Here is a 13,062-nt window from a genome sequence, read left to right on the forward strand (position 1 = left end):
AAGAGCTATTGGATATATTCAATGAGTGCCTGGATAAGGGGTACTTTCCAAACAAGTGGAGGATCGCAGACTTGAGATTGCTCTACAAGGGAGGTGGTAAGGATAAGGAAACGCCTAAATCCTATCGACCAATATGCCTCCTTCCAGTAGCTAGTAAGGCCCTGGAGCACATGATCGTCCAAAGCCTTAGACCAATCCTAAGTGCTGCAAGTCATCCACAGCAGTTCGGCTGCGCTGAACTACGGATGCGCTGCTGAGAGTGCGTAGGGACATGGAGGAGAGGGCGGAGAAATATGTCTTATTGATAATGTTTGACATCTCTTCCGCCTTTGACAGCGTTTGGTGGCCCCGTGTACTCCAGCGGTTGCAAGAGCTCGACACCCCCAGTAATCTATACTCCATCGTAGGTACTTACCTCAATAACAGGAGTGTCAGGATCAGGGGTAACTACTACGAGGTCGAGAGAAGAATCGAAAGGGGATGTCCGCAAGGTTCGGTCCTAGGACCAGCTTTGTGGAAGCTAGTATTTAATGAGTTGCTGGGGGAACTAGAAGACAAGGGGTTCCTTGCCACGGCTTATGTGGACGACCTGGCAGTTATCATGGCCAAGAACAGCAGATCCAGACTAAAGACAGAAGCGGAGAGGTGTGCCAGTCTCGTAGGAGAGTGGTCCGTGAAGAGGAAGTTGAGTATGGCAGCAGCCAAGACTCAAGCCATACTCATAAGAGGCTCCATGGGCAGGGCTCGTCCTATCACCCTGAATATCCAAGGAGAGAGGGTGAGGCCGAGTGAGGAGGTGACATATCTTGGGGTGAGGATAAGAAGAAGATTCGATGCCACTTCTCACCTGGTGTATCTAAAGGACAGGGTGACCCTGTCACTCAATGGATTAAGTAGGAAAGGGGGTGCATTTTGGGGCCTCAGATACCCTGCAACGAGAGAGGGGATCGGTGAGACTCCTAACTTATGGAAGAAAATACTGCGAGAGGACTCAATACAGAAGTGGAATGGACGGTGGGTAGCAAGCCAGAAGGGCGCTACTTTGAGAAAATTCTTCCCAACCGTCCATTCTAAATTGAAGGCTAAATGGGTGCTCCCAGACTATTGGGTCTCACAGATCCTAACAGGACACGGGGGGTTTCGGGGAAAGCTGCAGAGCTTTGGAAAGAACATCGACCCCCGGTGCCCAACGTGCAGAGTTCCTGAAACAGCAGAACACGTAATAACAGATTGCTCTACCATGATTTCTATCCAGGCTGTCAAGAAAGACCGGGATTGACGCCCTCGCCGATTCGGACCTTCCCAGTTTGGTAGAAGAGAATTATCCCTTCTTCAAGGAGTTCATTTACGGGTGGAAGGAGGTCGTGGGCCCCACTCATTACACGATGGGAAGGACTTGACCGCCCAACATCGGCGAGGCACCAGAAGGTGAGGAAGCTGACCCGGATTGAAACCAGGAGGGCTGGACCAGCCTGGTAACTGCAGGAGGCACCCAGAGGGATGCAGTGGACAAGGTGCAGCTCCATCAGACGTAGCGCTGGGCTGCACCACAGTAAAAAAAAAAAATAAAAAATAAAAATTAATTGAATAATTAACAAAAGAATAAAAAAGGAAAAAATTGGTGATCCTAGGGAGTAGTGGCATGCGCAAACCCCAGCGCACTACCCCACTGCTCCCGCACCCCGTATGCCAGAGATGGCAAGGGAGGGGGATATATATAAAAAAAAAAAAAGGGTTGACAAATCTTGCAATCGTTTCACGGTTACATTTTTCGAGGATTTCACAATTCAGCAAATAGGATTTTGAAGGTGCCTTAACACTTAGTCTGCCAATGATTATGTTTGCAATATAACACCCTTCGATATCTGTAGTCTCGTCTACAGAAATCCAAATCAGCCCATCCGAATTTCCGTTAAAGTCTCCTCGTATATAATTTTTTCTTAAAGTGCTTTCATTGGGCATTACTCGGCATGTGTATTTCTCAAGAAGATTTTTAAATCCGGATTGCTAATTTTGTAGATAGGAATGTCTGTCCTGACAAATGCTTGGCACAAATCTAAATAGCACAGGTATTGGTACCTGTGGAATCTGAGGAGTAAAGAACTGATGGAATGAAAGTCTGTATTCTCAAAATACTTTCTCACGATTCTCCTGGTGCTTAGTAGTTTTTATATCCTGTAAGACCTGAGAGCATTGCGATTTTGACACAGCCTTGTCACAACACGCACAAAATAAAACTCCACTCGTTAATAGTAAAAGTTTCATTGGGAAACTCACTTTTGTACTTGGAAGCGTAAGACTTTGACTTAATTTTAGGCATGCTAAAATAATGTTAAAACACAATAAAAAAAAATTTAACTTGAAAAGGTCTACATGCTGACTGAGGAGTGAAACAAGACTAAGATGAGAAAGGACCATGGGAAGGGGGGAAACAGAGAAATGGATTGAGGAGTAAACAAATTCTAGGAAAATGCCACAGGAATAAGACCCTTGCTCTTTTTAATTGATTCTGAGAAATTCTCAATGTAATTCTGTGTGAAAATTTATTATTGCCACTGCTTTTAATTTGTGTTCAAAGATGAAGATATACAATTTTTACGCACTATTTATGATAAATGATAATTTTCACCTATAAGTTTCTTGCGTTCTCTTGAATTTTACGTAGTTGCTGCGAAAAATGTATTTACAATTGAACAAATAATTAAAGGAAATACGTAATTCAGGACAAAATACCTAAAAATATGTTAAAAATAACAAATATTTCAGAAAATATGTGATTTACAACAAAATATGTAAAAAAGGCCAAATAGTTAACAATATGTGAAATAAATTATTTCTTTTGGTCAGAAAAGAAGTGGCTTCTTTTGGCCAGAAATCTCTTGAAACCTCTTTAGTTAGTAAGGAATCGCAGATATCATGGTCAGGTAAAAATACGTGAAAACATAAAAATCCTATCCCTATTTATCATATTAAGATTAGTGTTTAAAATGCCAATTATTTAATAACTTAATCATGAAAATAAGGCTTGGAAGTAAAAATTAGCTGAAAACCACTACATAATAGTAATTGTTCAAAATTATAATGACAGAGACAATGGAAAGTTGTAGAAATAAAAAAAGTAACAGTAACTTTTTGGATGTCATGGATTGAATTGTATTATTAAATCACTCCAAGAAGATTTAGTTTACTTGCAGTGAGAAGCAGAAGTAAGTCTGTTTTTGTATTGTTGTATTAGAACGAAGTAGTAAGGTGACATCATTATTATGTAAAAAAAAAAAAATCTAGAGTTAAAGGTATAAGGGTGAAATAAGGCCAGATTTTATAATATGTTGTTAGGTCCTAACTTTACAGCCTGGATTTATTCCTAGAGTGGATATACCCTTTAATTAATCAACAGTTTATCGGTAAAGTTCTTCTGACTCTATATTTAATAAATAGCTGACCGGACAAAAAATAAATCATTATCTTTAGCAGAGTGATAACAATAACAGTGTCCTACTCACTGGACCAAGTCTTATCACTTTTTTAAAAATCACATTACCACTTCTTTGTTAGAAAATAAAAATAATTCATACATGATTTAAAATTTTTCTCTATCTTGGAAAATCACCAAAACTAAATATTTAAGATATTAATTCTACTGGGAATGTCACCATGCTTGTGCATGAGCAGTGTTTCTCAGTTTCCAAAATAGTTGGGTGTCAGAAATGAAAGTTCTTCACATTCCCAAGAATAAGTGATCAAAATATAAAAAAGAAATAATGGTTCAGTAACTTGGTATGGCAGTACCTCACAAATGTCAACTACTATTTTGTAAATTACCTTGAATGTACTTGATTAATAGATGAATTACTGAATCTAATTTAGGAAGCCATGTTGGGCGAGTAAATTTTATTATTATATTATCTCGAAGCAAATCCATGAAATAAATCTTGAACTTTCCACTAGAACTAGAAGTTGGTAACCTCTTCAACCAGCCTTAGCCCAAGTAAAAAATCCAATTATTTAGAGAATAAATTTTTTTTAATAAATAATAATCAGATATTAATACATACTCTTTCATTCCAAGAAACAGATGTAACAGAATTTGCATCAGTTGAAAGATCACATAATCTTGTTACTTGACTAGTACATGCTGACCATAAATAGACACAGCTTCCCAAGCCCACACTTAAAACATTTTGAGAAGACCAGTCCACCAGATTCAAATAAAAGTCATCTTGTAGTTCAGGTGCATCTAAAACCTATAGATCACATTAGCTCTTAGGTCTATTCTCTAAAACATAAACAATACCTAAATAAGCATAAAAAAGAAGTTTAAGTAGCACTATTATACCATTAATATAAAACAGTATTTAGATGAGTAAAGTAGAAAAATTAATAAATTATATGAATATCTCAAGAATACAGAAATTGTAAAAGGAGATTTCCTTTTAAAAATATATTATTCTATTTATAAATATAGTTTTATACAGTTAAAAATATTTTTAAATCTTTCCATTTTTAAAACTTGAAAGTTTGATGTTCAAAACTTAAAATTAAAAAATAGGTAAGTGAAAGTAAAAATGAAAGAATAGTTATAATTCTTATAATCTTATTAAGAAATATGTATAGTAAAATCTATAAGTTTTTAGGACACATAAAACACTTAGCTAAGAACCCACAATTTGTGTTTTACTGTAGGCCAATTGGCTATTCTTGTATTTCATGTTCATACATGAAAAAATAATTCTTTAATAAACAATTTAATTTTGAAATTGCCCATTTCAATGTGCACCCTATACATGCATACACATATACATTTGTTTGAACTGTAGTTTACAAATCTTCCAATTTTAATAAAATTGAATTACTGTAACTTTAATCCGTCAACTGATGTTATTCAAAAGGGACAATAACTTCCAGAATAAAACTTATCCATTTGATTTCCTTTATCCCTGAAGACTCATGATTTCTTGGGTTGTTTTACTTAACCATTTAAGTTTTTTTTCCCTCAGATAATCCAATAAGGCTTTGTAAAAAGTATGTTATTTTTTTAAATAAATATTAACAAGCAATAAATAAGATAAAGATCATGAGATATTCGGGTATAAATAAATAAAGTAAAACAAATTTTCACCTGAAAAAGAAATGAATGATTCTTACCTTGAAAGGAATTCTCGATATCTTCCTAGTAGCTTTTCGAGGTGAGCGAAGTAACTTTTGGCTGTTGGAACTAACAGGTGATAAGGAATAAGGGGCTATGGATTCAATATTCACTTCAGTTTCTTTTTGAGATGAATACTACAACATTATTAACAAAATAAATAAAAATAAGAATAAAGGAACAAATGATTTATAGTTAGTGGTTGGTATAATGGTTCGTATAATAAAAAAATATTGTACACGCACGCAAGCACACACGCACACACACTTTAGTAAAAGGATATATAAATACAATGACTTTAGGTAAAATTATATTAATTTTAATTACAGTATTTGCTTGAATATTGGTTAACCCCGAACATAAGTTGAACCCCTTATTTATAAATAATTTTCAGGAAAAAAATACAAAAGAGGAAAATTTTAAAAAACTAGATTATGTTTTTTAAAGATTCATTTCTCGTATCTTTCAATTTCTAAATTTAATATAGATATCTAAAACAATAAATAAATATGCTTTGATAAGTACTAAATAGATAGTATCATAATATTTTTAAAATATTATGCAAAAAATTAATAGAGCTCAGTTATTTTATTAGATAATTTCAATAAAAACAAAATAATGACCGAGTTAATTATTTTATCTATGATGTACAGTTGACAAATACCATTAAAATTTTATGAAGTTTTGAAATTTGTATAGATAAAAAAAATAAAATAAATACATAAAAATAATAATTCTTAAGTAGGGAGAAAAATAAAGGTTAATAACAAAAACAATGAATGACATTTTAAAAATAAATAATTGATTTCTAATGGGGGAAAAAAAAAGTTAATTTGAGAAAAAGATGAACAGACATAATAAACAAAATAGTAGTAATGTCAATAATAGTATAAACAAATATAGAATTTATAACAGGATGTTGCCTAGACTTCAGTCTTTGAGATGAGGTCGGATTTACGAAGTTACTGCTCCTTTAAACCTTTCACAGTGTGGTAAAATTACATATACAGGTGCAAAAAATATCTGTTTTTTTATGTTCAGAAATACTTCAGCATGCAATAAAAAGTTTTAAAAAACGTGTTTTATATGCGCTTTGTTAGTAATTAGCCCGTGAATAATAGATTTTGATCATTATCACTATCGTTTATGATTGAGTCGCTACTATTACTACTATCCTAGTTGGAAAATAAAAATGCAATTATAAAGAATTCATCGTTCAGAACTATATTATGATTGACATGTCACTATTACTACTATCCATGCAGTATAACAAAAATACAATTTTATAGAATTTACAAAAATAATTTTTAGAACTGATGAAGCACAAAACTCTGGTATGAAGGATTGCGTGATCGGTTTCAAAGTTGATGGCATACTGAATTCTAAACTAAACCACGTCTTCTTCAGTTAAAATAATCTTAGAAAACAGAGGAAGCAAAGAATCTAGCCTTAGTCTTAGATATCTTTGGAAGACTAAACAGTTTGAACGCCTTACCCTGCCCGTGTATGGCACGAGATAAGCTGAATGGTACTTGATGCTCTGCCCGTGGCCGTCATGGGATAAAACATTTGGTACTTGATACTCTGCCTGTGACCGTCACGGGATAAAACATTTGGTACTTGATACTCTGCCTGTTACCGTCTCGGGATACACTGTTATAGGTTAACTGTCAGTAACTGGGAGTGGAATTTTTTATTTCAACAATTACTGTGGTTAAAACTTCCAATTACAATTAATTACAAAACACTGATGTACGTGACAGTAATAACGCCAAACTGGACATACAGAGTTGAGCTTTGAGGGTCCACTAAACCTTCAAATTCCTCTTGTATCCAATCCTTACCATACAAAATCCTTCATAAAATCTTCAACCATCCTTACTTGGTCACAAACAAAATCATACATAAACATCTTCCTCAATGTTCCATATGTAACAAATCTAGCATGAACCAGATATCATTCCTTCCATTATAAACTCCCTAACCACCCACATCTACTAGTTTCGAACCTTGCATCCTCTTCCATTCCTGATAATCTTGCGAGGCGCCTGAAAAAAAAGATGTCCACAAGACCTGCTAATGTAAAAATATCATTTGAGTGCTACCAATGGGTAGTTTCTCTACAAGCCTGTACTGTACCATTATAATCTAAAATCAATTTTATTAGATGTATTATAATGTACCGTTGTAAATTTCAATAAAGGTATTAAAAAAAAAAATTGAAAACTCATTTGTTTTGGTTGATTTCCAAGTTCTTATTAAGGTAATTTAAATATTTCTTGTTAGTAATTCCATATATCTACTTCATCATTTTTTTTTTTTTTTACCTTCCAGCTGAAACTTACATAATAAGATTCTCTACCACTACAACCCATAAAAGGTCAAAGGTGTGATAATAAGTGGATGGACTATTACTTTTTACTAATATAAACCTTATTAAATATCCAGAAAGTAGAAATGAAAATAAACTATGAAGTGACTTAAAAATCTCAGAGTTGATGAACTCGAATTTTCCTAAATTGGTTCTGAATATGAGTTGACCTTGAATTAAGGTCGAATCCTTATTTTATAGGAGAGAAAAACTTAACTTATACTCAAGCAAATACAGTAACTTAATACAAGATTTAGTCCTATATGAAGAAATATTTGAATAAGTATTTGCAGAATTTCTGAAATAAACAAGGAGAAAAAGTAAAATTGAAAAAATATATTTTTAATGAGTCAAGATACTTCTAAAAAATAGTTAAGGGAAATTTTTTAACTGATACATTAGCAGTAAGAACATTAAGCCAAAAAACCCAATGTATCTAACTTTTTCTTTCAGTAGTAAAATAATATGAAAAAAGGTAAATTTAAAAGATTTAAGCAGAGAATCTATAAGATTTTACCTGGAAAAGAGATATCGTATCTGTAACAGGATTTATTCTTTTTTCTTCACACTGGTTTCTTACTCCTTCTATGTTAGAATCCAGCAATTCATTACGTAACAAACTTGAATAAGCAATGTAAACCTCCCTGTTCGCTTCATGTGCAATTGAGTTAATACAACTATCCCGGCATCGACGAGTTTTACTGCAGCCTGATTTTGAATCCTTAAAATTACAGTAAAGCTATAAATATTTTATATTTATCAAACATAAATCAATGTAGTAAAACTAGATAGATCCTAAGGTGTTATAATATATTTATATAAGCTGATTATTGGTATTGTGGTCTGTAATACACCTTGGTTTCCTTCTATGACATTACCTGGTACTAAATATATATATATATAAAATACACAATATACAATATACTATATATATAAAACATGCAAACTTTATATCTAATCAAATAGAAATTACTCAGAAACATAAAAATAGAAGTAAAACAAAATATCTTACTGGCAACATTGAGAATCTAGTTTGCCAAGCATTACCTCCCCTTGATGGAATGTAACGGTCAGATAAGGAAGGTGAATTCAACTGCTTAAAAAAATTTGAAGATTCCTGAAATCATTTAAAAATCTTAATTAAAGTTTTGAAAAAAAACAAAAAAAACTAACAAAAACAAATGGGCACATAAATTTTCAGGCAAACTAAAGGAGAAAAACCATGTTTCTATTAATGTATACACAATGAATAGAGCATTTGATATATACTACTATGTTAACTTTAAGTAAGACTTCTCTAATATTTAATCTCAATAGAATTAATTAAAAAAATCATGCAACAGATTCAAAATAAGGATAAATAATTAAAATGTCTAAACCTTCTTAGCCCTTTGAACTCGAGACTTTTTTTTTGTACGACATACCAGTAACTTGAGTGTACTTTTTTGTTAATTTACCCAAAATAGTTGATTCCAGAAAATTAAAAAAAATTGGAAAAAGGTATCATGCAATTATCAGTGGCGACACATAGTCGCCATTCGGTTACCAAAGAATTTACTGTGTCGACATAATTTCGACATTCGAGTGCAAAAGGTAAAATGAAGTTACCAACTAATTTACACCGTTCTGTTAACAATACAATATTTGGTTAAATTTATTAGATAGCTTATCTGAAAAATTTAATTTCCCTTTTATTGCTTTGTTCACCAATGTTGATTCAACTAAACCCTTCAGATTGGAACTATAAATATAATTTCACCAGATAATATACAGAGTTACCAGTATACAGGTTCGCTATCCTTACTTCGAAAATTTTTGGAATTCTGATTTAATTTTCAGGCATGTTGTATATCTTTTGAGAGTATTTTTGATTTTATAACTTTCTTCAATTCTTATCCAGGGCTCTCAACTATGAAATTTCTAAACAAATAGGGTATTTTTTTTCAGATTATGAAAGTAAACGAGATTATAAGACAAATTCATATACTGGGCACTTTTCTTAAAAGTTAAAGCGATTTAAACACTAGCATTTACTGTTTTTGAAAATTAGTATGCAAATGGTCCAGAAAATTTAAAACCCTGAAGAATGAAATAGTTTCAGGAAAATAATTTCCAATAAGAATCCGCCATCATAACTGAAGCATTTTTTAATTATGACAATCATTTTATTAATCTCTTTGGCCGGTAGAGAAAAAGAAAAGAGCCTGATTTGAATTTGTCTTATAATGTGATTTTCAGAATTCATAAAAATAGAGTATGCTGTTCCGTTAGGTACACTGAGGAAGAATTAAAGAAGGTTAGGAAATTAACAGTACCTTCAAAAGATAGATCAGATTCCACTGTTATGACCCAGTGACAATCAAATAAAAATTCCTAAAATCCTAGGGGTTAGGTAGAGTGAACATGTATAGTGGGATATCCTGTACATCTAATGATAAATTGATATACTAGATAAGAGATAACTTTAAGTAAAAAAAAAGTAAATTATCATTGACTATATAATTTAACATTAACCACTCTATATCAATTCATACTGTTGCCTTAGAACCATTAAAATATGAGAATACACTAGTGAAAATGATCAGGAATTAAATAAACAGATATAGCTGTACTCCAATACAATTTTTCTGGAATTATATATTTATACAATACAATTACATGATTAAGGGTGTATACAATTGTACACATGTGTGTTCGCCTCCATAATAGCTTCTTTTTTTTTTAATTTGAGGTAAGAATTTGTTACAAAGATACAAACAAGAATGATAATTCCATATAAGTTACTATATAGAACAATAGAAGATGAAAAAAAGTATGTAAGGTAAAATAAAAAGTAAGTGTAACATAAATGAAATCAAGGGCTTACATATGACAAAAATAAATACTGAAAAATAAACCACATCGATTGATAAATTTTATAAGTAATAATTAAAAATCACAATATTACATTATAAGTCTAACTAGTCTTTCTATATTAGTACAACTCAAAAAAAAAGTGACAAAAGGGCACTCATGCTTACTGAAGAAAGGGAGACAGCTTTAAGATATTAGGAATGACTCCAGTACTATTCCCATGTACATTACCACCTTAATGCAATCTCCTTAACTCCACTAAGATTGACACAAGGGCACTCTTTTAGGTCAAGTTGGTTTTGAGTTGTAACTATAGAAAACTAAGGTAACATACATGAGAAATCAAGACATAACATATAATGGTAACAAATAACATCATGGTGGAGTATGTATAAAGAGGAGGGACATGACTTATCATATGGTTAGAATAGGTTGGTTATCTCTAGACACTCCTCCCCCCCTTCCCCCATATGTCAGAAATGACTAGACTAATCCAAAAACTAAACTAAAAAAAGTTAATATTTATTTTTCGGCAGTCACTAAAAATGAATCTTTACACTCCCACCACGGTTAGTATACGGCAGCAACTCTGGTAGCCGCTAGGGATTGGCAAAAAGGACTAGGAGGCCCACTAGCCAGACTAGTTCCCACACCCAAAACTAATACCAATGTATAAAGGAGGATTTATAGTGAAACTTAACTATCATATAAAATTAACTAAATTAAAAAGGTAAACAACAATGATAAAGAGAAAAAAATGAGAAAATATTAAAGACGAAAATGAAAATGCTTAAGAGTAAAAAAATAAGAAAATGGTAAAGAGGAAAAAATGAGAAAATATCAAAGAGAAAAAAATGAGATAATATTAACGAGAAAAAAAAAATGAAAGAGAAAAAACTTGAATAAAATAAAAAGTGGGATACAATACACAACACTTGAGTGGTGTTGAAGTGGAATGGGATTTATTATGTTTTAATAGATGTTAATGAGTATATGATGAAACATTAAGGCAAGAAGTAAGCAGTTGGGATTAGTAGATAGGAGTGATGTTTTGTGGTAGTAACATGGACCAATTGATTTGATGGACAATTTGCACTAGTGCTGAATATGTAAGAACAAATTTTCAAAATATTTTTGACATATTCTAACTTGGGACCTTTTTAAAACATGTCAGTCATTCCCTGATCTGATCATTACCTAATGGAAAGAAAATACCCACCAACATGCACCGATTGCCAGAAATATCTGACAAATAAAACACATACTAGAATATGAACTGCACAAGGAAACAAGGATAATGAACTTTTAAATAAATTAATTAATGGCCTTCTGCAGTTGTATGTGGGTTCAAATGGGAGTGGAAAACATAAGATTTTCTGAATGAGCTGAATACATAGGAAAAAGTACAGAATCGATCAATCCCATGATGCATTTGGGGATAGTTACTGCACGGGGGGTCGGCGAGCCATCAATGGAAGATGAAGATCAAGAGGACAGCGAAGAAGCAGTTTGAGACCAGGAGGGCTGGACTAGGCTGCGCACTGGAGGTGACAACCGGACGGATGCGGACCAGGCGTGTTGGACGTACCGGACGGATGCTGGTGGATAAGGTGTAGCCCCATCTTAAGGCACTCAACCGAGTGCTGGGCTGCACCACGTTTTTATAATAATTGTCCCAAAAAATTAAATGGCCCACCATTAATTTTGTACTTATGGAAATAAAATGTTTAAAATAAAAAAAGATGTTTATTGCCAACAGTGGCATGCGCAACCCTAATGCACTACCCCACTGTTGCCGAACCCCGTATGGCAGCAATGCCAGGAAGGGGGAACAAAAAAAAAAAAAAAGTTACTGCAAGGGGCGAAGGCCTATCGGCCTATATGCCTCCTCCCTGTTATCAGCAAGGTCCTGGAGCATATGATAGTGCATAGACTCAGACCAGTCCTCAGTGCTGCAAGTCACCCACGGCAATACGGCTCGACCCGTGGCAAGGGAACAACGGATGCGCTGCTGAGAGTGCGTGAGGATGTAGAAGGGAGGGCGGAGAAATATGTCTTGATGATACTGTTCGACATATCCTCCACCTTCGATAGTGTTTGGTGGCCGCGCGTACTCCAGCGGTTGCAAGAGTTCCACACCCCCAGCAACTTATACTCCCTCGTGAGTAGTTACCTTAGTGAGAGGAGTGTGAAGATCAGGGGAAGCTATTCCGAGGTCAAGGGAAGGATCGAGAGAGGCTCCCGCAGGGTTCGGTTCTCGGGCCGGCCCTGTGGAAGTTGGTGTTCGATGAGTTGTTGGGGGAACTACAACATAGAGGGTTCCTTGCCACGGCCTACGTCGACGACCTGGCAGTCATTGTGGCCGGGAATAGCAGAGCCAGATTGAAGAACGAAGCGGAGAGATGTGCCAGTCTGGTTGGAGAGTGGTGCGTGAGGAGAAGGTTAAGTATGGCAGCAGCTAAGACTCAGGCCATACTCCTAAAAGGCTCCACGGACAGGGCTCACCCTATCACTCTGGACATACAGGGAGAGAAGGTGGGGCTGGGTGAGGGAGTGACATACCTCGGAGTGAGGATGAGGAGAGGCTTCGACGCCACCCCTCACCTGGCATATTTGAGGGATATGAGGGATAGGGTGACTCTGTCACTTAACGGGCTGAGCAGTATAGGGGGTGCTTTCTGGGGCCTCAGGT

General features: G+C 34.4%; 1 protein-coding gene across 1 annotated transcript in view; it reads right to left on the reverse strand.

Annotated features, from left to right (window-relative positions):
* fzr (fizzy-related) overlaps positions 1-13,062 on the reverse strand; it is a 30,278-nt gene that overhangs the window by 8,907 nt on the left and 8,309 nt on the right. The window contains exons 4-7 of the mRNA XM_067044585.1: positions 8,530-8,634; positions 8,035-8,238; positions 5,146-5,283; positions 4,056-4,244 (exon numbers count right to left, since the gene is read on the reverse strand). Coding sequence (XP_066900686.1) covers positions 4,056-4,244; positions 5,146-5,283; positions 8,035-8,238; positions 8,530-8,634 — 636 coding nt within the window. The remainder of the gene's footprint in view (positions 1-4,055; positions 4,245-5,145; positions 5,284-8,034; positions 8,239-8,529; positions 8,635-13,062) is intronic.

Source organism: Halyomorpha halys, unplaced genomic scaffold (genome assembly GCF_000696795.3).
Source record: "Halyomorpha halys isolate HHAL.00 unplaced genomic scaffold, Hhal_1.1 Scaffold1024.1, whole genome shotgun sequence".
In the NCBI taxonomy this organism is placed as follows: Eukaryota; Metazoa; Arthropoda; class Insecta; order Hemiptera; family Pentatomidae; genus Halyomorpha; species Halyomorpha halys.